Here is a 23,728-nt window from a genome sequence, read left to right as displayed (position 1 = left end):
GACCAAGTTTCAGAATATATGCTGTATCGATTAATACATGCTTACTTTTCACATAAAGAACACCAATGTGCTTATATCATCCTTTAATCCACAGCAACTCACTTTGCATACTGCTGCCTCTTAAATTTACTCTTCCAAGTTTAAAATAACTCTAATGAAATTCTATAAAGATGCATAAATATGCATTTCTGCATAGTGATTTGAACTTATTGATCAATATGTTTTTTGTATAGAAATTGTTCATTTTAAAACACAAGGCATGCATGCAAGTTTGAACATGCAATGCAAGTTTGGTCTACATGATGAACTGAAGTTACTGAACAGACCAAAAAAAGTAACATAAAACATTTATTAACATGTGTTCAAAATTCAACAAAGACTAATTAGTAAAAAAAGATTTGTAAGATAACTAATCCTCCATGCATTCATTTAATTTATTCATTCATTTAATTAATACTCACAGTCTATAAAAACAAGTACCGGTATACCTGAAAATATAACAAACATGAGATCTCTCTTAGCAAATAGCTCATAACCAGTAATCCAATCAGAATTACTCAAAATTGTCAAAAAGGATCAAAAATATATGGCATTTGTATAATTCACATATAAAATTATTGCACACAAATATTCAATAGATGTAAATAAAGGCATATATTTCAAATTCGATCCACCTCATCCTACCCTAAAATATGCACGCATGATCTATCTAAAATCTTCCCAAATGACTTCATATGTAGAAATTTATTAGATGTATGTACCTGTTAAGAGTTTTCTCTATCATACTTGATCAGCTAAATAAATCAGCGAAATGTAAATTAAAAGTCATCACAGAAAAAAAATCATCGCTCAGTCTTAAAATGAAAATTGTATGATGAAATCATTCACTCAGACTGAATTAATCACAGTCTTATCACAGCTTGATTGATATAAATATCCAGTGTTTCCAGATATCTGAATCCAGTGGCATCCAGATTAAGAATCAAGAGGGTGGAGTTTAATCAGGCATTCCTTTATGGATTCCTGCACCTGTCTGGATTAGGAATCTGGAGTCTACAGTTTGATCAGTTGCTCCTATCCATATCCAGAATATGGAGTTTGATCAGGCATTCCTGTCTGCATTAGGATTCTGGAGGGTAGAGTTTGATCAGATGCTCCTGTCTGGATGGGTAACTAGTGACTGGACAACATCTGTGCTGCTTGATGTAATCATAGATACAGGGATAACAAAAGACAAACCTGTGAAAAAAAAAAATCTCTGTTATAACAAACATATCATACTGCTATAGTTCCTACAGTTACTGATGATGACTACCAATCCAAGTTGAATGACGACATTTATTACATTTTTACCCGTGATATACTGTAATTTATTCATTGAATAAAAATGATATCCTGTCACAGTGTGAAAGGATATCAAAATGATATCCTGTCACAGTGTGACGAATATCAGAAGTGCGGGAAAACTCTCGATTTCTCTTCCCATAACGAAGGTTGTTGTAAAAAAAACTTCCTTTACGTAATATGATAGATGGAAATAAATAAACCATTCTGACAGCGAATAAAACTGTCAAAAATTACCAAAAATATGTTGCTAAATCCATGTTTACAGTGTTTTCACCTCACTTAGCTATGACGTCTCAACCACTCAACTATGACGTCATGTAGCCTATCATTGTATTACAAAAAGGCAGAGGCAAAGGAAAAATCAAAGATTTTTGTTTAAAAATGTAATAAACAGAAAATTCAATGTTTTGTAGTTGAATATGGAATTTATTTCACTCGTGAGACAGGATTTTTTGAACTCGTGCTTCGCACTCGTGAAAATATCAAAAATCCTGTCCCACTCGTGAAATAAATTCCATATTCAACTACAAAACATCGAATATCCTCTATGTATTAAACTTTAAATGAAAACCAACTTGAAAATTTGTATGATTTAATACAACAGTATTTTTCTTTACATAATGCAATACAAATGTTAACTTGTTATTTGGATATTTTTCAGTATGGAGGATAAGAGGACACCGTACCCTGAGGTAGAGAGAGCTGTATGATTTGTACGAACTTTAAGGCATAACGGACAAACATCATGTGAAGTCTTTATCAAGTCTCTGTCAGTCTGAAAATAAAAAAAAATTAAAGCTTGAAAGGGAATTGTGTATATTGTGTATATTGCTATGCTTGATAAGCTTTGTCATTTTTAATGATCATTTACACTTACAGACCATAACTAAATAATTATTGAAAATGAGTTTAACATATATACAAGATTCAATAAAACTAGTAAGCCAGCAAAAATATTTCCTTATATTTGAGTGACCTTCAAAATTTCCCATAATACAAACCTTAGGGGGGTCAGGGACAGGCAGTGCCATCAGTGAGGGAGTATTGTTATCACTAGCATACCACCACTCCAGGAACTGCAGGAAAAACACCCCCACAGACAGACCTGTGGACAGGGTGACAGCTGTGACACTCAAGGCTTTTCTTGTGGTGAGGTTTAGCTTGCCTGGTAAACTACAAGAAAAAAATTTCTCTGATTCTCAACAGATAAAATGTGTTAAGGGAGATAACTCTGTTCAGTTTTGAATGTTTTGTGAGGGAAAAAACTTTTTATTGTAATGAAAGCTTACATAGTTTGATTAATTCTATGAAAAAATGTAACTGCTTTTTAAAATTAAACATATAAAAAATAAACATGTATGGTTTTTACACATTATTTCAGGAAAGAAACCATTGAGTTTTTCCGATCCTTTTGATTTATTCAATAAAATATGTTCAGAAAAAAATTAATGTATTAGCTTTTCAGCAAATTGCTTATTTCCATGGAAATATCTCCACATATTTATTCAAAAAAGGAAAAGCATGATGACCAATCATAAAATACCTGGAAGATGACCACTGGTCCGAGAACGAGAGTCTGTCTGATTCCTCCTCCTCTTCCTCGTCATGAGACAGTCTGGTTCCCGAGAGATGAAGGAGAGGGGAGTGCCAGGAGGTCTTACCAAACATGTAGGCGACCTGATACGCCAGCATACTGCCCTCCCAGCTCATGTGGATGTAAGGATATACTGCTACAAAAACTCTGTACAGCCTCTTCATTGCTTGACGCTACAATAAATTATATAACATTTTTGAATAAGTTTTCTTATTATATCACAAATGTAATAAGTTTCGCTATAAACCCTGAAAAATGCTGAGTCACACCGGAAACAGTTATGTCACCTCCGACGGAAACAGTTAGGTCACCCTCTCGATCACGTTCACGTGTTTTTACGTTACGCATTTTAGTTCGGGTTCCAGATTTTTTGACGTCGGTTGCTAAACAAAAGTTAACAACACAGCATATTTCTTAACGTCAAGAAGGCATTTTTGGATTATTTGTGTAAATTTTAACGATTTTGAATGATTTTAAATTTTCTTTTAATTCTAAAAATGTCATATAACATATATTACATGACGTACTATACCAGGTTTTGCCCCTCAGTGAAAAAAGCCCTGGAGTGTGTCACCCGATGCCGAAGGCAGAGGGTGACATAACACTGAGGGTTTTCTTTACCGAGGGGCAAATATTCTGGTATAGTCGCCCTCGAAGCCATGTGATATATGTATAATATTGTACGAGCATGCATCATATTTCATATATTAAGCAGGAATACTGTCTATTCAGTATGTAAAGTATTTCAAAAACAGATAAAAATGTGTTTATACATATTTTTCTCAGAAATACATGTTACAAAGTTTAGAATTGAAAAAATAAAATTGTTTCTAAGAACATGCCAATAAGTATATCATTATATTAGGCTTCAGATATGCAAATGTATCATTTCACTAACTTTTCTTTCATACCAAATTATGAGTGTTTGAATTTGCACAAATATAGAGTATTTCTTTTGCCTGTTTTAATATATCAACGTTTTAAATAATGAATTATTTATTCACTTCTTTCAAATATGCCACTTTACTGAGATCATTTCTGAAGCAAAAATTACTCAAAAAAACATTTGTCATCTGAACTTTAATCTTGATTCTGACCTTTGGTAATTGGCCTGTGTTCAGATTATGTCTTGTCTCTTCAAACCAGTGATCTAACTTCAGTTTCAAGTAAGGTAAAATTACCTGTTTGGAAAGAAAAGGTCACTTTTAGTATCTGTATCATGAATAAAGATCTTTGTACCAGTACTAGTATTTCAATTTTTTTTTGGTAGTATCGAATGATACTCTATATATAATTATAAAGCTTGGTAATCTTCATTGGTTGTTGATCTATTTACATACCAGGGTACTGTTTTCATTCATGGTATTAATTCACTTCAAAATCAATTTTACTGCGATGACAATTTCTTGTCTAAATGTTGTAGAATTGTCACCAAATTTAAGCCATTCTATTATTTCTCTAGTCACAAAATGATAAACTTTTGTCTTAGTGCTGCAAAACCAATAATATATTCCATACAAGTTTTTTGCAATATAATTCTCTTTCTCATTCAGTGCAAATAAACTCTGCCATTCAAAACTATAAATTGAAATAAATCATAAATCATTTTCAATTTGCTAAAAACTTTATTTTGCATTATTATAAATATATGTAAGACTGTCTGCTCTCAACAGTTTCTTTCTCACATATCGATATATATATTACTTATAGCCAGAATTTGTGAAAGTTTTCATTTGCTTAAAAATACAAATTAATTCTTGCAGGGAAAAAGGTATCACAAAAATTTGGTGAACAAAATTATTAAAAGGTGTATAATATACATACCAGGCATACAAGTGATTTCCAATGGGCTTTTCTTGATAAGTTCTTAGTCTGTGCATTTCCATTTGCATATCTTCTCAAGCCATAGAAATTTTCAGCAAAAGATGCACCTAAATTGATATGATTTGCAATTTAAAAGAATTATCTAAAAAAATGCTGTTTTAGATCTACAATTATTTTTTCAAAGTAAAAGATGCCTATTTAATTCCTCATCTATAATAAACTCAAGACAAGTAAATTAGGATTTGTAAATTAGAATTTTATTCATGTTTAAAACTGCAAGTCTAAGTCTTAGACTACTTTGTATCTAATCAATTACACAGCGAAACTTCGTTAACTCAAAACCTATTGGGCTGCGAAAAAACTTTAAAATATCTGAAGATTCGAGATACATGTATTGAAGGTAAAATACTTCAAGAATATGTGGTTTGGACCTCAAAATCACTTCGACATATCCATGGTATTCAAGATATCAGAGTCTGAGACACTGAAGTTCAACTGTACATCTGATTAAAGACAATTGAACTAATTAAAACATACTGTATTTGTGAAGGTAGTAGTTCTGAAGAATGAAATCCAGTCCTGTATATATTTCATCATACCATCTCAAAAGAAATCCAAACTTCTCAGGTCTATTTTCAGCAAGTACCTATAAATTTAGTGTAAAAAAGCACTTAATAATTAAGAATGAAAAAAAAAATTAAAAAGATTTAAACAAGTTGGATCACTCCTCCAAACAATAGAATAAAATTCACTGGCCAGGATTATATTATCCAAAATACATTGCAAAAAAGAAAATAAAAAAACTGTATGTAACTGTTATATATATATATATATCATATAATCAGACATATTTTAGATAAGATGTTAGTTGAATTGTAGGGCATCACTGGTTCTACAATTTACACATTTACCAGAATCATAACATGAAGACTTGCCAAGAGAAGTGGATGTCCACTTCTCTAGATAGAATACGTCAAAATGTAGATAGAATGTTCTATCATTAAAATGATTTTGTCCTACGGACCCGGTTTAACGATGGAATTCGTTCCGTGTATTCGTAATGTAGCAAAAAAAACATGGGTGATAACTCGTACTCACTATAACTCAGTGCATTTACTACGAACAATCTAGAGAGTTCCGAATGTAAATATGGCAGGTAAATTTGAAGCGAGAGAAAAACGTTGAGAAAATTAATTGGATTGGATTTTCGTCTTTAGATGGATTATTTTCTGGGATAAAAGGCATAAGCAATCTCAAAAAGGTTTGTTTTGATTAATTTGGTAGTTATTTCCAGTGCAAATCCTTTTATATTCTTCAAAATCGTTTCGGATCGGATCCGCTCCGATTTGCTACATTGCAAGTATATGGGACGTATTCTAACTGTGGTGAGGGCTTGTACCGAGACACAGTTAGATCATTCTAACTAGTCAAAATGGTACATAATTCTGAGATAATAAAATCAACTCGTGTTTACATAAATCATATATTGTAATGGTTTGGGTCATGGATATTGGCCTTGATAGCTCAAATGGTAAAGCAACTGACTAGTGATGCAGGAGTCCCAGGTTCGATTCACTGCATCACAGACAGTGCATGTCCAGCCATCCATTTTCTCCTTTTTTGTTTCTGAATTCATTTTTTTACAAAAGAAAATCTGCATATATGTACTCTGAGCAAATATCCAGAAAAATTCAGGTGTCTGAACTACAAAACAGGGACGTAGCATCTGGGGGGCCAGGGGGGGCCTGGCCCCCCCACTTTATCCCCCAACATTACCTTTACTATAATAGTAAATGTTCAATGAAAGGATGGTTGGTTCCCGCACTTTATAGTATAGTATAGTAATATCAAGCATTGTAGGGAAAAAGAATTGGAAGTGATAGTAAGTTGGCTTTGAAAAAGTTGGCCACTACCCCCCCCCCCCCCCCCCCCCCCCCACGAAATAGGATTTTCGAGTTTGTTTTTTTTTTTTTTTTTTGCTTGTCAAGTTTTTCACGTAAGTAAAAAAAATTTTCTCTGGTTGGCCCCCCCCACTTTCAAAAACGATGCTACGTGCCTGCAAAAACAGTATATATTAAAAATATGAGAATTGAAACTGAGGAAATTCGGTCCAGCGAGTTTGTCACGCACTTTTACTGCATGTTTTAACGCTGGTCTGACGCTCCCCATCAAACTGTCCTGTGCAAGGACCTCAAATATTGACGGCAATGAAGCCGAGATTGCTGATGTTACGTGTGCAGCGTTTTCAGCCATGCTAAAGATCTTTTTGATGTCTGCTCGCGCTCGCCTCTCAAAAGGTAATATTTATTTTTGCACTTCCGGTAGAAGGGTGAAGGTCAACGTCTGTCAACAAGAGGTATAGATCTCTGAAATATATCTGTAATCATCAGAAAAGTTATTGCATAGATTTTGATTTTAAATATCTTACTGTCTTGGGAAGATATTCATTTACATAATGGGCCAATTTTTTGGCGAAAATCAGTGCGAATGTTATTAAAATTGCAGTTTTTAAGAAGGGTGTCTACAATTCCGGTTTTCTTCAGCCGGTGTAAAATTTGTGATTACGTATGTCAAACACAAACTAATTTTGATCTAGAGGACTTGCAGGGTAAATTACTATAGATAGAATATTTTTCTGTGCTATGAACGATATGATGTGTTCTAATCTTCATTTATCAAAACCTTTTAATTTTTTTTAACATTACAAAAACGCCCACTTCCGAATTTTCTCAACCAGCATAACATTTATTTATGTTTCAGTTTCTGTTTTATTATGATATAAATGTGCTGTAGTTGTTAACTTTTTAGCTTTTATTGAGCTTTGTAACAAAATACAATATATTTATGGTGCGATCATTATGACGAGTGCAGATACCTTATCAAAATTTCAGTGCAGTGTCAAATATATGTACATGTATTTAGACCTAGCTCAATCTTCAGTCCGCACATGAACAGTATACATATTTTTAGAATTTTAGTCCATCGGATGGGACATTACATGGTGATCTATGTCAAGGATTACAAACCCTTTGGCACATAAAAGATTGCTTCTCTGGATTTTGAAAAGCTAAAGAGTTTATGGCTGTCGCTCACTTGAGGCTGCCAGAGAAACCAAAACCAGTCATATAAACTCAATTATCAGCATGCATATGGCTGAAATATTGCTGAATTGGCATTAAACAATAAACAATCATTCACATAACATTAGGGGTGGGACGATATACCGATACACCGATACATATCGATATTTCCCTCCAAGATACGGTTTACGATACAAGCATTCAAATATCGGTACGAAACGATACACGAACGACCTATCCAAAAATTGAAAATGAAAGTACCTGTCCTTAGAAAATGGCGGCTTGTACGAGCGAAGAGACGATGTTGATATTGAAAACGCACTTTAGAACAAATAACTCGTTGGTTAGGGGTAAAAAGTTTTCACTTTTAAGCAGCCTAGGAAGATAAGATAAGAAAAATTCAGTATGTAATGCGTGCTATACACAGAAAATATCGTTTTTCAGAACACTTGATATTATTAATTGTTAGTCCATTGTACTTTTTTTTGTAATCTCAACTTGGCTACAGACTTTTAGCTATGAATTAATAAAAAATTGATCGATGTTTTTAAATGAAGTTTTAGTCAGTGTTCTCTGATAAACTACACAACTATTTGTAAACAACTTCTGAATAGTAATTTGGTAATGATAGTATGTACATGTATTATTGTTTTTGTAAAGTTTTAGTCAATGAAATTGATGAACTTCAAGTATTAATTTCAAAGCAAACATGATTTGATATAGAATAATTTGTTGATTTAATGTCAAGACAAAAAAAAGAAATAAAATACTAATTCTTTTGAATAGTTTTAAAATTTCTCATAATATCGAGATACGTATCGTATCATGCCAATATATCGAGATATGTATCGTATCGCAAGATGTGTGTATCGTCCCACCCCTACATAACATTTTGTACGATCTAGACTTTGTCAAATGTCACATGATGTATGTAGGTTGCATTAATAACAAACCAAAGCCTCAACAGTGATGATTTTAATGAAGAACATTTTTAATTTATTTAGTATTTATCTGCGATAAGTCCATAGAATTAGAATCAGAGAAGTTTGCTTTTTGTTCAACTTTTGTGGTTCTATATTTTTGCGAGAATGTAGCTTAACAGGCTTTAGATAGTCTATTATATACTGAAATGTTATTTAAAAATAATAGTTTTCTTATTTAAATTCATATTAATATAATGTAATGGAATATGTAATTCTTACATCATGTTCATGAAAATATCCTTTTTACTTTATTCAGTTTTAGTAGTAATCTATGTAAATTTAACTGAAAATGTTTGTAAAATTATCCTGAAACAAATGAAAAATATAATGTTTAGTGAGTCAAATTACATTTTAAAATCCAACAAATTCAAAAGTACTGGTATTCAAAACTCATTCTTTATCTCTTGAAGTTTTTTGTCTGTCTCACATACTTTAAGGTGTAGAGAGTTGCCTGTACCATACATCTGATAGGAAAGGGAAGAATTATTTTCTAATTAAAAAAAAAAAATTATGATGGCTATGGCAATACAGTAAAACTTGGTAATAATGAAGTCTCTGTGACCTCTAAAATTACTTTGCTATATCTGTAATTCATTATATCTGTATAAGGAATTCATTGAATATATGTAGTTGGGGATGCAAGATAACATTGCTACATGTATATCCATGAATTTGCCATATCTCTGTTGGTGCTAAACGGTCAAGTTTTAATGTAATGACATAACAGCTTTGTATCAAATTGTATGGATCAGGAATTGGAGGAAGCTGGCGAAAAGTAAAATGTAACAGTTATATATCCATGCATTGTTGGATTTGCTGTTATAACCTCTATACAGATATACTTTTTTATGTTATTTACTTTGTGTGTGGCTTGTTTTTTTTTTTTTTTTACAGAAAAAAGATAAAAGAACAAATGCATGTCTATATAAATTTTGTACTAATTCATATTTTTCAGTGCATATTAATTGCAAGCAGACAAAATGACTGACTCGAAGTACTTTACCACCACCAAAAAAGGTAATTTATTGATTAAAGAACAGATATAAGAGCAAAAGTTTAGTATGATACTAGAAATTTTTAATTTAAAAAATAATTTTATTTACATCTATTACAATATATATGAAAGTAGACTGTGCTGAAAAAATTGGGTATTGGAAGCTATATTTGAACTTGTTTTTGTAGGTGAAGTGTTTGAACTGAAGACAGAATTACAAAGTGATAAGAAAGAGAAGAAGAAAGAGGCTGTCAAGAAAGTGATTGCCAGCATGACCGTTGGGAAAGACGTCAGGTAAGACATTCATTATGTTAGAGGTTAATTTATTAAGAAGATTCACATTTAGGCATAATAAAGAAAAGTTTAAATTGAAATGTAATTTATATTGTGTTTATGTAATTATAAATGCTAGCTTGACAGTACTGCATATGGTGAATGATGTTTTTATTTTAGGTATACAGACCTTTCACAGAAATAAAAGTTTTTTTAATGCTCCTGATATTGCCTATTAAAAGAACAGATTTATGTTTTTGTTTTTTTGTCACATTTTTTATCAGATCCATGCTACAACTATAGTACATGTAGTAAGTTTTGCATTGTTTTCAGTGCTCTCTTCCCTGACGTGTTGAACTGTATCCAGACTGATAACCTAGAATTGAAGAAACTGGTTTATCTGTACCTAATGAACTATGCTAAGAGTCAGCCAGACATGGCCATCATGGCTGTCAATACATTTGTCAGGGTACTGCATTTTATTCATATTTTTATTGGTTTTATCCATGTTGGAAGTTGATAAATGATATATAGATAGTCTAAACTCTTTTTTAAAAAGATTTCAAGATCTCTGAGCAGGCATTACTAGATACATGAATGACGTTATGTGCCTTTTAGGAGCTTTAGTTGAATAATAGGAGGATAAGTGTGCAAATTAACAAGCTACAAAATTTTTATTTGGACAGGATTGTGAAGATTCTAACCCTCTGATTCGAGCTCTAGCTGTCAGGACAATGGGTTGTATACGAGTAGACAAAATTATTGATTACCTCTGTCAGCCATTGAGAAACTGTCTGAAGGATGAGGATCCCTACGTCAGGAAAACTGCCGCTGTATGTGTAGCCAAACTTCATGACATCAACGCCCAGCTGGTGGAAGATCAAGGATTTTTAGATCAGCTACGAGACATGTTGTCAGATTCCAACCCCATGGTAGGCATCTCAACTTTCCCTATTGTTTTTGACATTGACAATTACTGAAAACAAATTAAAACTTACAGACATTGGTACTTTGGTTAATTATACCCCACGCAACTAGTTGCGGGAGGTATAATGTTTTTGACCCATCCGTCAGTCAGTCAGTCAGTCAGTCCGTCAGTCAGTCCTCTTTTTTTGTCAGCGCAACTCCTCATAAACCGCTGCACAGAATTTCGTCAAACTTTGCAGGTATTTAGGACACAATGTGTAGATGTGCATATTACCAGGAAATTCCGATTCCATTATTTTTTCCGGGAATTTCCGCACTTTTTAACTTAGGCATTTGGCCATACCTTGAATATAGAGATGAACAGTTTGTCAGCACAACTCATCATAAACTGCTGCACAGAATTTCGTCAAACTTTGCAGGTATTTAGGACACAATGTGTAGATGTGCATATTACCAGGAAATTCCGATTCCGTTATTTTTCCGTTATTTTTTCCGGGAATTTCCGCACTTTTTAACTTAGGCATTTGGCCATACCTTGAATATAGGGATGAACAGTTTGTCAGTGCAACTCCTCATAAACCGCTGCACAGAATTTCGTCAAACTTTACAGGTATTTAGGACACAATGTGTAGATGTGCATATTACCAGGAAATTTCGATTCCGTTATTTTTTCCGGGAATTTCCGCACTTTTTAACTTAGGCATTTGGCCATACCTTGAATATAGGGATGAACAGTTTGTCAGCGCAACTCCTCATAAACCGCTGCACAGAATTTCGTCAAACTTTGCAGGTATTTAGGACACAATGTGTAGATGTGCATATTACCAGGAAATTCCGATTCCTTTATTTTTCCGGGAATTTTCGCACTTTTTAACTTAGGCATTTGGCCATAACTTGAATATAGGGATGAACAGTTTGTCAGCGCAACTCCTAATAAACTGCTGCACAGAATTTCGTCAAACTTTGCAGGTATTTAGGACACAATGTGTAGATGTGCATATTACCAGGAAATTCCGATTCCGTTATTTTTTCCGGGAATTTTCGCACTTTTTAACTTAGGCATTTGGCCATAACTTGAATATAGGGATGAACAGTTTGTCAGCGCAACTCCTAATAAACCGCTGCACAGAATTTCGTCAAACTTTGCAGGTATTTAGAACACGATGTGTAGATGTGCATATTACCAGGAAATTCCGATTCCTTCATTTTTTCGGGGAATTTCCGCACTTTTTAACTTAGGCATTTGGCCATACTTTGAATATAGAGATGAACAGTTTGTCAGCGCAACTCCTCATAAACCACTGCACAGAATTTCGTCAAACTTTGCAGGTATTTAGAACACGATGTGTAGATGTGCATATTACCAGGAAATTCCGATTCCGTCATTTTTTCGGGGAATTTCCGCACTTTTTAACTTAGGCATTTGGCCATACTTTGAATATAGAGATGAACAGTTTGTCAGCGCAACTCCTCATAAACCACTGCGCAGAATTTCGTCAAACTTTGCAGATATTTAGGACACAATGTGTAGATGTGCATATTACCAGGAAATTCCGATTCCTTTATTTTTCCGGGAATTTCCACACTTTCCAACTTAGACTTTTTGGCCATATTTTGAATATAGAAATGAACAGTTTGTCAGAACCACTCCTCTTAAACTGTTGTATATAGTTTCTTTTATCCCAAAGAGTTTTGCCTATTATTCAAGAAAATTTCTCCCCCCCCCCAACCACTTCAAATTAATGTTTGGATTTGTATAATGCCAAGAAATTTTGATTCCATTGTTTATCTAGAAACTTCATTCCACATTTAAATGTCCTCATATGTAAGACATTTTAATGTGAAGATTTTTTTGCAATTATTGCCCTTTTTGATCTCTACTGTGTATTCAAAAAGCACTGTGCCTTTCATTATGTGTTTCACCATCAAGTTTTGGGGGAGCGTGGGGTATGTGAGCTAGCTCACTTTTTCTTTCATTCCAAATGTGTTTCCTCTTAATCATGTCAACATTCATAATAGATTTGCAAATCTTTTGTTTCAAGGTTTAAGTTCATTCAATGATTCTGTATATTTATATCTTATACCTTTTAATACTAGTAACCATTCAAGAATTTTAAAGAGAGTTATGAAATAAAAATGACAAATACATGTGCATAGAAAATTGTCTATAAATGTAACTGCAGGTTGGCTTTTTATTGTAGGTGGTAGCTAATGCAGTAGCAGCCATTTCAGAGATTCTTGAATCCTCACCAACAGCCCAGCAAGTACTTGAAATGAATTCCAGTACTATCAACAAACTGTTGACAGCTCTGAATGAATGCACAGAGTAAGTCATATTCAGTGATAAAAATTATTTGAAAGCTCATAACACATGTATTTTAATTCAAAAGTGCTAAAGTCTGGCAATTGCCAAATGTAATCTTAACATTTTCTGTCACATCTCTTCTCCTCAGGTGGGGACAAGTTTTTATCCTGGATGCCATATCTAACTTTACACCAAAAGATGACAAGGAGGCTCAAAGGTAACTTATAAGATTAATAATATGTGTTCAGGTTTTCAATTCATAATTCAAGACTTTTAACAACCATATTTAATGGAGAATGTTAAAGTAAGAAATGATATGCAGATTTTTAGGGCAAATTAAAAAATTATAGCATAATATAATTAAAGATGCAGAGTTGCATGGATTAAACGTGGCTGACAATTAGGAAAGAGGTGGAAATAAATCCATGAAAAATGATAGATATTATGCTATATATAAAAATTAATAGACGGTGTTGATAAATCAGAAAAATCTACATTTGGAAATTTGAGAATATATAGATTACGGTAGGTTATACATGTACGTGACCATTTCATTTGTCATTCAATTATTTAGCAGATAATAACCTGTATTTGTTAAACGCTAAACCATGGGTTTTGATTAAAATAATGTTACCATGTATTTGTTACCTGTATTATAATGCATATTAATTTTTATCGACAATTTGTATTTTAAAATCATTCAATTGACTATAACTTACTGAAGATGTGGAAGGATATTATTTCGATCGTTGGACTACATTAATACATTTATTACTGTCTAGTGGTTTTCGCCGCGTTGTATTGTCTTAGAGTGTACATGAACTCATCGTAATAGCATAATATAGGAAAGGCATTTGCATTCAAGGACGTGAAAACTGTACTTGTTTTAATTAATTGTCAATTGCATGTATTTTTTATGTCTAACAATTTTATATTAACCAGTTGTTCGTGAAATAAAGACAATACGGTCGTTTAGATGTAGCTAAGGTTTATTATAAACCGATTCCGCGAATTCAAGAAACCGCGATCGTGTCAGATGAGAGAAAAACGTGAAAATTACAACCCGTGAAATTAATCCCCTGTACAGTACTAGGTACTTAATTAAGATACACTAATTTCAGCATCTGTGAGCGAGTGACCCCCAGGCTGGCCCATGCCAATGCAGCTGTAGTCCTCTCAGCGGTCAAGGTCATCATGAAGTTCATGGAGATGTTGGAGGTCAACTCGGACTACATCTCCACCCTGGTCAAGAAACTGGCACCACCTCTGGTCACTCTGTTGTCTGCTGAACCTGAAATCCAGTATGTGGCTCTCAGAAACATCAACCTAGTGGTCCAGAAGCGTCCAGAGATCCTGAAGAACGAGATGAAGGTGTTTTTTGTGAAGTATAATGATCCTATTTATGTCAAGCTGGAGAAACTGGACATTATGATTAGACTGACCTCTCAGGCCAATATCGCCCAGGTCCTGGCTGAACTCAAAGAGTGAGTAGTTATGTGATACATGTAGCTCAGAATTAAAAGTGTGTTTTGTCTCTGATTACAAGATTAATTTAAATATAAGTTGTGGATTAATCAGATTCCAGATTCAATAATACTAAGTTGATGACTTTAAAAAAGTGCAATTTGTGGCCAAAGATAAAATATGTTTGTTTATGGTTACCTGGCTGACCCTATTAATTTCATGTGTTGATTAGCCTAATATATTTTTTTCTGTGAGCAAAATTCGGATATGACAGGTCTGTTCAATTTCATTCAAGGGTTAAATTTTAGAGCTCTCTGGTAGATAAGAAAAGAAAATAATTATGGCTAGAAAAATGAAAGCTTCAAACTAATTTTAAAACAAATGTCTTAAAAGTGAATACCTACTGACCCTAGCATAGAAAACAAATGTAGTCATTCAGCATTTTATTAGCTCACCTCAACGAAGTTGGGGAAGCTTATGTAATACCCTCGGCGTCGGTGTCGGTGTCGGCATCGGCATCCCAGGTTAAGGTTAAGTTTTTTGGAGCAGTTTTCTTTTTTAGTACTTCTATGTCCTATATTGTTTAGACTTGCATGGAAGATGCTTCTAGTGTGTTTCATTGTACCAGTCAAGGTTTCAGATGCTGCAATTTCAGCAAAGGAATGACCAGGTTAATGTTTTTGGAGCAGGTTAACATTTTTGGTGCAGTTTTTGGTGTAGATCTCATTTCCAAGGAACTATAAGCCCTATGTTGACCAAACTTGCATGGATGATACATCTAATGATGCATACTACTAGGCTTGCTTCGGATGCTGAATCTGACCTACATTTTCCGGTTAAGTGAACAGGTTAAAGTTTTTGGTGCAGGTCTCATTTCCAAGTAACTATGAGCACTATAATGACCAAACTTGCATGGATGTTAAATCTAAGGATGCATACTACCAGGCTTGCTTCGGATGCTGAATCTGACCTGCTACATTTTCCGGTTGAGTGAACAGGTTTTTGGTGCATGATTCATTTCCAAGTAACTATGAGTTCATTAGTGACCAAACTTGCATGGATGATACATCTAAGGATGCATACTACCAGGCTTGCTTCAGATGCTGAATCTGAGCTACATTTTGTGGATGAGTGAAAAGGTTAGTTTTTGATGCAGGTTTCATTTCCAATTAACTATGAGCCCTATAATGAGCAAACTTGCATGGACGATACATCTTAGGATGCACACTAATGGACTTGCTTCAGATGCTGAATTCGACATACATTTTGCAGGTAATATACCAGGTAAAAGTTATGGGTGCAGGTCTGTTACCAAAAAACTATAAGGCTTATCCATGTATAACATTGTATAAACCAAACTTGCACAAATGATGCATCAAGGGATGAAAACTCTCAAGTTTGCTTTAGATGCTGGATTTTAATTACATTTTCATGAGGAAGAACTAGTTTGAATTTTTTATATATGTCTATTTCAAAGTATCAGATCAAAATTGCATAAATATTTTCATTTTTGGAATGTATACTTTTTGTCGGTTAATTGTGTGACTTTGCCTTACTTAAAGACAACATTCGTTGAGGTGAGCTCTGTAATCTCTGATTACCTATGTTTCATTAGGCCTTAAAATTATGTGAATTAATTTTGATTAATTTCTTAATAAAGACAAATAAACATTTACTTTATTTCAATACAGGTATGCCACAGAAGTAGATGTAGACTTTGTGAGGAAGTCGGTGCGAGCCATTGGACGCTGTGCCATTAAGGTGGAGCCTGCTGCTGAGAGATGTGTCAGTACTCTATTGGACCTTATACAGACCAAGGTCAACTATGTTGTACAGGAAGCCATTGTTGTCATCAAGGTAAAGAAAAGAAATGTAATTTTATTGGAGAAAGCAGATATTTACATACATTTATTTGTCTTAAATCCAAAATTAGATTTGTTTTCTTATAGGCAAAGTTTTCTGAAGCTTCTGATCAAATGTTGATTTATTATAAATTTAAAAGAAAAACTCTGAAATTTTAAGTCATGAATTCATTATATTTTGTAGGACATCTTCAGAAAGTATCCTAACAAGTATGAAAGTATCATTGCCACACTGTGTGAAAATCTGGACACACTGGATGAACCAGAAGCAAGGTAATCTAATATTTGTAATTCACTCTGAGAATATAATGGGGAAATTTGGTCTTTTTAGTTTACAGTTGCTAGAATGCAGCTGGAAGGAATGAAAATAATGATTTTCTTTTTCGCTGTATTTATTCAGAGCTTCTATGATCTGGATCATCGGTGAATATGCTGAGAGAATTGACAACGCAGATGAACTCCTAGAAAGTTTCCTTGAAGGATTCCAGGATGAAAATACTCAGGTAAAATTCACATTTAACTCTCATATGAAATGGAACTGATGCATTCATCATCTATTTATTTGCACTGAGAGGATCTTGCTTATTATTGTAACACAGAGTCCTTTAAAATGATTTAATATATACAGAAATCAAAATATTTTTTACTATTTGTCAATTTTTGTCAAATCAATGCTTTGGAATAGAAATTATCTATTTTACTAACTTTACTTTTTACAGGTGCAACTGCAGTTGTTGACAGCCATTGTGAAATTATTCTTAAAAAGACCAACAGATACACAAGACCTTGTACAGCAAGTGCTGAGTCTGGCCACCCAGGTAATATCTTTAGACAGAACAAACATATCTTTTATTTCCTTAATTATGATATTTACTCTCAGAGAACATTTAGAAAGTGATGATTAATTTTTGATTCTTGTTAAATGTTAAGAATGTGTTAAGCAATGCTAAATTATTGGTTACAAAATTTGTTTTATTTACTACAGGACAGTGATAACCCTGACCTTCGTGACCGAGGCTACATTTACTGGAGACTTCTGTCTACTGACCCAGCCGCCGCCAAGGAGGTGGTGCTGGCAGAGAAACCACTCATCTCGGAGGAGACTGATCTCATTGAACCCACACTACTGGACGAGTTAATCTGTAACATTTCCAGTCTGGCCTCTGTGTATCATAAGCCTCCTAATGCCTTTGTAGAGGGCAGTAAATCATCTTTTAGGAAAATTCTGCCACCAAGATCCCAGTCGTAAGTATTTATACATGTATAAATTATTTGTCTAGTTTATTATTCTTAGAATCAAATCCCAATTACTAGTACCCCTGTAGATGTTTAAATTTCAGTGGACCCTTGCTGATCGGTCATTTTTATTTGTTTCATTTTATTACTGCTTGTATTAGATTAATGATTTAATTTTTTTTAAATCCAGCTGTTATTTTTTTTATCTGAATGATTATTTACATTTATGGGATTCCATGAAGAAATCTGCTGTGCATGTTTATTTATGAACCATATTGACAAATATAACTGTGTTTTTATGCTGGTCTTGTAGAGGGAATGTGGGGGAGGATCAACCTTCACCCCCCGCAGAGACCCCAGCAGCTCCTCCTCAGGCCACTGTCATCCCAGGGGTGGACTCTCTCATCGGGGACCTGCTGGACATGGATCTGGGGGGACCCTCCATGCAGCAGCAACAGATGTACCCTCCCCAGCCCACCTCACAGACTCCAGTACAGGGTGGGGGAAGTATGGACCTCCTGGGGGAGGGGCTGGATTCCTTGGTCAGTATACAGAGTTGTTGCAGAACAGTAAAACAATATTGTATAGAGGAGTTAATTATTATGAATAATCAAATGAAAAAAGTTAACTGTTGTTAAAATTGAACTTCTTAAATTGAAAAGACACAAGAAAGTATTTAAATTAAAATTTCTGGAAAGTTGTTAATGCTGTGATTTTTTGACTACTTGCTACAACATTGTAGAAGAAGGAATTTAAAAAAATCATCTGATTTAATTATACTTGTGTGCTATGCTTGAATTTGACAGAGCTAGTCCATTGAATGATTTTGACATTATTATTGATTTTAGCTTGGAGGGCCTGCCCCTGGTGGGGATTCCCTAGGAGGACTGGGTGATATATTTGGTATGCCAGCTCCACAGTCATATGTCCCTCCACAAGAGGTTAGATATTTGTTGATATCACATACCTAGTAGTTTATCAACCGTGATACCTGTGTATTGGACTAAGTTAGACATCATCCTGGATCAAGATGTGTCCATCTCAGTCCATTGTCAAGGGCCTGTCTCTTGAATTTGGTTGAAATTCCAAAGTGATTTGTTTCAAATACCTGTTCTAATCTTTTTAATGACCCAAGTCAGACAAATGATTAATCTCACTTTATTGAATAAACTTTTTTACCTACCTCATAAAACCTTTTGTTATGTAAAAATAACTTGATACTTTTCCTTTATATCCTTTGCTTTTAGATACATGTATATGATATAAATGTAAAGGTTTGATCTCTCCCTGGTATTGGCCCTAAGTTTGAACTGATACTTAACTGTTGGGCTTACACCAGTAAAAATTATCTTTAATGAGTTACATGTAAATGTAGTAACCATTAAAAATTTGCACATCTTGGATTGATGCGTAACTTCATTACTTGTTTGTATTTATGTTTGCTAGTATGTAACACATGATGATTGTTTACTTCTGTAGGTTTGGTTACCTGCATCCAAGGGTAAAGGTCTGGAAGTGACTGGAACATTTCAGAGAAAACAGGGAAGTATATACATGGAACTGACATTTGCCAACAAAGCAATGCAGCCAATTACAGGATTAGCAATACAGTTTAACAAAAATAGGTAATATAAGAGGGAAAGAGAGAGCAATGTTAATTGATTTATGTGTGGAGAGATTGTACATATGTATAGATTCCTGTTGATGAAATTAATTTTTTGATCCATTTGTACAGTTTTGGTCTGATGCCTGCAGCCCCATTAAACATTCCTTCAGCTCTACTACCTAATCAGAGCACCAGTTACTCCTTACAGTTGAGTACCATGGGTCCAGTCCAACGAATGGATCCACTCACAAATCTACAGGTAGCATAGACTGAAATGTTTTGTTTTACAAATTCAAGATTCGTTCTTGAATTTGTGAAAGATTTTCCTGACCAGAATAGATTTTTGTTGTATGTAGTCCATTTTACAAGATATGATAGCATGCAAGATGAACGCAAGATGAACATCATTTTGGATATTTTTCATTTTCTTTTTTAGGTGGCAATTAAGAACAACATAGATGTCTTTTACTTCAGTTGTTTAGTTCCTATGCATGTATTATTTGTGGAGGACGGAGAAATGGAAAAACGTGTGTTTTTAGCAACATGGAAAGACATTCCAGCCCAAAATGAAGTCCAACATGAGATTTCTAATGTTCAGCATAATGCAGGTACTATTGCATTTTGTTGAAGTAAGAAAAAGGGTTGATTAATTTGAAGATATTCAGGTTTAATTCATTATATTACAGTTTTCTTCAATCCTTTAGATCACTCTCAGTGTACATGAGTGAAATAACATGATCCTTTGTGTAACAAACTTTCTTAACTGATCATGATGAGAAGAGATTGTAGAATTTGTCACTTTTTGCCTTTTATTCCATGCATTTATACACAATGACCTGTATTTTGCTGGTTGTAGAGTATGAAACATATTTTTGTTCTTTCTCAGATACCATATCACAGAAGTTAAAGAACAACAATGTATTTACGATAGCCAAACGAAATGTAGAAGGACAAGACATGCTATACCAATCTCTCAAACTGACCAATGGAATCTGGGTACTGGCAGAATTAAAGATACAGCCTAACAACCCAAACTTTATGGTGAGCTGTTTAAAAATGTTAAGTTTTACAGATTTGTTGAAATTCTTTCAGTGGTTACATAACTTTAGTTGCGATTCAGAATAGAGAACTTAATGCAGAAAGAGCAATTGTTCCTCTATTACTAGCCTTGGTAATTAGTTTTACACCTCAAAAAATAAATGTAAATATGTATGACTGCCAAAAAAAATGTAACATCAAAATTGATAAGAAACATACTCAAGTGGTACATTTCTGTAAATTAACACCCCCCCCCCCTTTGAAAAAAAGTGAAAGGATCCAAGCACGTTTTAAACGGGTTTAAATAAACTGATCAAAATTGATGCTTCTGTGTCATTTGATGCTCACCTGTCAATTGGACAATTTGATTAAACTTTTTGTATCAAATTATAAGGAATTTAGGATATACATGTAATGACAATTTCATGTATATATATATATCAACAAATCTGTATTATATATGATGGTGAACTTTATCCCTTTGGGAGACTAAACTTAACAAAAAATGCAGCCTCATTTGTACATGTATATTTCTTTGTTTTTTCAGTTATCTCTAAAGGCAAGAGCAATGGATGTATACTCAGGAATACAGCAAGCTTTTGATACCATACTTCACAACTAAAGACTAATATACTGGAGTACATTAAATCTGGTGGCATGTCCTTGTGAATTTTATAAACCTCTTCTTAGTACTTGTGTGCTTGGTGTTGTGATATTAAAACAGTATCTATAATATTTCAGAGACTGTGTCATTTTACTGAACATGAGTACATTCCCTTTTGGAAAGGAACACATGCTTACACATACTTTTTTCATTGTAAATTATAACTGACTACTAAGAATTTTTATTGTAAAATGGAATTATATATACATGTATAAAATATTTGAATACTATGCATTGTATTGTGTGTTGTTATCATTACATTAATCACAATATTTTAATAGCATGTACACACCCACCCTCACCCTCTCACCATCCACTAACAGATTTGGTAGTATAACGTATTTCCAGTGAAGCACCCACTTCACTGACACTAATTCTGTCAATAATCACATGATTTAAACCCTCAGTATTTTAGTTTGTTGTTTTTTTAAAAACTTTTATACTTGAAAAAAAAAATGTACTTTTTGAAAGTCATAACTAGAAGATTCTCAAACTTGTATTGTTCTTATTTGTAAAGGACTATATATTACGGTAATGACCAATATTTTCCCCCAAAATCAAACCGACAGAGAAATATATAATTATGTTCTAAAACGGGTGACATCTGCAGACTTCAAGGAACTAAATATTTTTATAAACCAAGCCATCATATGTTAGATGTGATGTCAGAAATGCTGCAAATTCAAAATTTAAACAAACCATTCATGATATTTTTATTAAACTTCATATGCTGATAAATGCAAGTTTTTCAAATCCATCAACAATTTTTGACCTGAGCCTTTCCTTTGACCTTGATCTCTCTTTTCTTAAATTAGTATTTAGCTTAAGTTTAAATAAGTTTAAATAAACCATTCAAAATATTTTTATCAAACATACTATGCTGAAATGATTAAATGAGGGCTATTCAACTGCATCAAAAACTTTCGACTATGCATTTTCCTTTCACCTGGACCTCCCTTTTCTTTAATTTGTATTTTACTTAGTTTTAAAGAAACCATTTAAAACGTTTTAAATTATTTTAAAGTCAGCATGCACTTATACATAATTTGGTGATAATTTATCATCTAAATCCACAGGCACTTGTTTCATACAGTACACTAGTTTTCTACTTGATATTATAACACTATAAAGTAGAAAACTAGCATTACTGTATGAAACAAGTGCCTGGGTCTATATCCAATTTTTTTAGATTTCAATTTAAATAAACTGTTCAAGATACTCTCATCAAACTTCATACACTAAAAGAAATTTTCACATTGCATTACTATTAAATATGCACTAGGCAGAGCATAATTGAATACTACATTAACATATCATCAATATTCACAATTGCTTAATTTTTCATGGAAAATTCTTCATTTTCAAAATTAGTGAAATTAAAACATCACAATGTTTTCAACTTCTACAATATGACCACTAGCTGCAATAATGTAGCCCTCTCCGATTTATTTTTTTGGGAGAAAATATCATAAAAAAATCGGAGAGGGCTACAATATTGCAGCTATATGACCACATACAATTGTAATCCCCACGTTTGGGAATGTACCAAGGGGTCATGAATTTCAACAAAAAGTTGATTTGATTTTAACATATTGTAATTTATATTAATTACCGGTACAAAGGGATTGAGCACAATTTCTGAAAACTTACGCCCTCTCCCTACATGTACATAATTACACATTTAAATTGTCACAGTTATTCATTAAGTACAGCTCCGTGTAAAAATCATGCAAAGGGTGATATATGAGGGTTCTCAGAATTTGATGATTTTCCACACATAGTTTTCTCTTGCACTATGAACCATGTATGTAAAATAAAAAATGTTTTGGTTCGTGGTTACTATGGAAACGAGGGTAAAGAAATTTCCTTAGCAACTAGCCAATTTTCAGCTTGTATGGACGAAAAAATTCCTTATCTTTGAGGCACTAATTAAATGTAATTAATAGAGAAATTTCTTTTTTATTGCTTTTATTCTCGAGATAAACATCTTAAGTGCTCTCACAATAAAAAAACATAGAAATAAGATTTAAGATATTTGTATGATAGATATGGGTATATATACATGTTTTTCCTGTTTTGCTGACTCAGCAATTTCCTTGATTTTGGAAATTTTCGGTGTCGAATTACTCAAATGATGGACCTGATACAGACATCCTGTGTATATAAAGTAAAAGCAGAGGATTTGTTCTTTTAGAATTTGAATTCAGAAGCGTATAATTTTTTCAACTTCCTATCCGTTGCCTAGCAACAAAAATGGATGTTTTTATGTATAAAAAGAGAAAATATGTAAAATCCTGAAATCATACGCAACATAACTTCTTATTTTTAAATTCTGAAATCAAATTTTACAAGAAATTAAATTTTTTGAGACTTTTCTGCAAAAGAGGGACCATTTTACAAATTCATATCTCCATGGAAACAGCAATTTCTCCTTAGCAACACATCATAGAATGATAATTTTAGCACATTCATGCACAAATGTTAAAGATTCTTCTATCATTTTGTAAAAAATGAATCAGGCAGATTTAAAG

The 23,728-nt window shown here is 33.4% G+C and overlaps 2 protein-coding genes across 2 annotated transcripts; one reads left to right on the top strand and one right to left on the bottom strand.

Moving 5' to 3' along the window:
- Positions 1-366: 366 nt before the first annotated feature.
- On the bottom strand, positions 367-7,074 carry LOC134275456 (peroxisome assembly protein 12-like). Its single transcript, XM_062757735.1, has 8 exons — positions 6,896-7,074; positions 5,303-5,411; positions 4,766-4,872; positions 4,039-4,122; positions 2,891-3,114; positions 2,349-2,520; positions 2,034-2,122; positions 367-1,239 (listed from the first exon to the last, which is right to left on the bottom strand). The coding sequence occupies exons 1-8, from the start codon at positions 7,016-7,018 to the stop codon at positions 1,122-1,124; spliced, it is 1,026 nt and encodes a 341-aa protein (XP_062613719.1). The 5' UTR covers positions 7,019-7,074; the 3' UTR covers positions 367-1,121.
- Positions 7,072-21,429, top strand: LOC134275455 (AP-1 complex subunit beta-1-like). The gene is made up of 20 exons (XM_062757734.1): positions 7,072-7,121; positions 9,784-9,845; positions 10,011-10,116; positions 10,429-10,564; positions 10,782-11,027; positions 13,224-13,348; positions 13,476-13,544; positions 14,449-14,811; positions 16,483-16,648; positions 16,838-16,926; positions 17,054-17,156; positions 17,373-17,471; positions 17,639-17,898; positions 18,203-18,431; positions 18,738-18,830; positions 19,369-19,514; positions 19,625-19,754; positions 19,932-20,103; positions 20,382-20,536; positions 21,081-21,429. The coding sequence occupies exons 2-20, from the start codon at positions 9,809-9,811 to the stop codon at positions 21,153-21,155; spliced, it is 2,799 nt and encodes a 932-aa protein (XP_062613718.1). The 5' UTR covers positions 7,072-7,121; positions 9,784-9,808; the 3' UTR covers positions 21,156-21,429.
- Positions 21,430-23,728: the final 2,299 nt, after the last annotated feature.

This window comes from Saccostrea cucullata, unplaced genomic scaffold (assembly GCF_032062105.1).
Source record: "Saccostrea cucullata isolate Sc308-1 unplaced genomic scaffold, CSIRO_AGI_Scuc_v1 ctg686, whole genome shotgun sequence".
NCBI classification, from domain to species: domain Eukaryota; kingdom Metazoa; phylum Mollusca; class Bivalvia; order Ostreida; family Ostreidae; genus Saccostrea; species Saccostrea cuccullata.
This window is presented reverse-complemented; position numbering and strand designations above follow the sequence as displayed.

Bases quoted from the DNA above. Each gene is read 5' to 3' on its own strand.
- LOC134275456 (XM_062757735.1), bottom strand. From the start codon at position 7,018: ATGGCTGAAAACGCTGCACACGTAACATCAGCAATCTCGGCTTCATTG. The intron at 4,873-5,302 runs GTATGTTTTAAT...ATATCAATTTAG, and splicing joins CTACTACCTTCACAAATACA to GTGCATCTTTTGCTGAAAAT. The intron at 1,240-2,033 runs GTACGGTGTCCT...TTTTTTTCACAG, and splicing joins ACAGCTCTCTCTACCTCAGG to GTTTGTCTTTTGTTATCCCT.
- LOC134275455 (XM_062757734.1), top strand. From the start codon at position 9,809: ATGACTGACTCGAAGTACTTTACCACCACCAAAAAAG. The intron at 16,927-17,053 runs GTAATCTAATAT...GTATTTATTCAG, and splicing joins CTGGATGAACCAGAAGCAAG to AGCTTCTATGATCTGGATCA. The intron at 20,104-20,381 runs GTACTATTGCAT...GTTCTTTCTCAG, and splicing joins TAATGTTCAGCATAATGCAG to ATACCATATCACAGAAGTTA.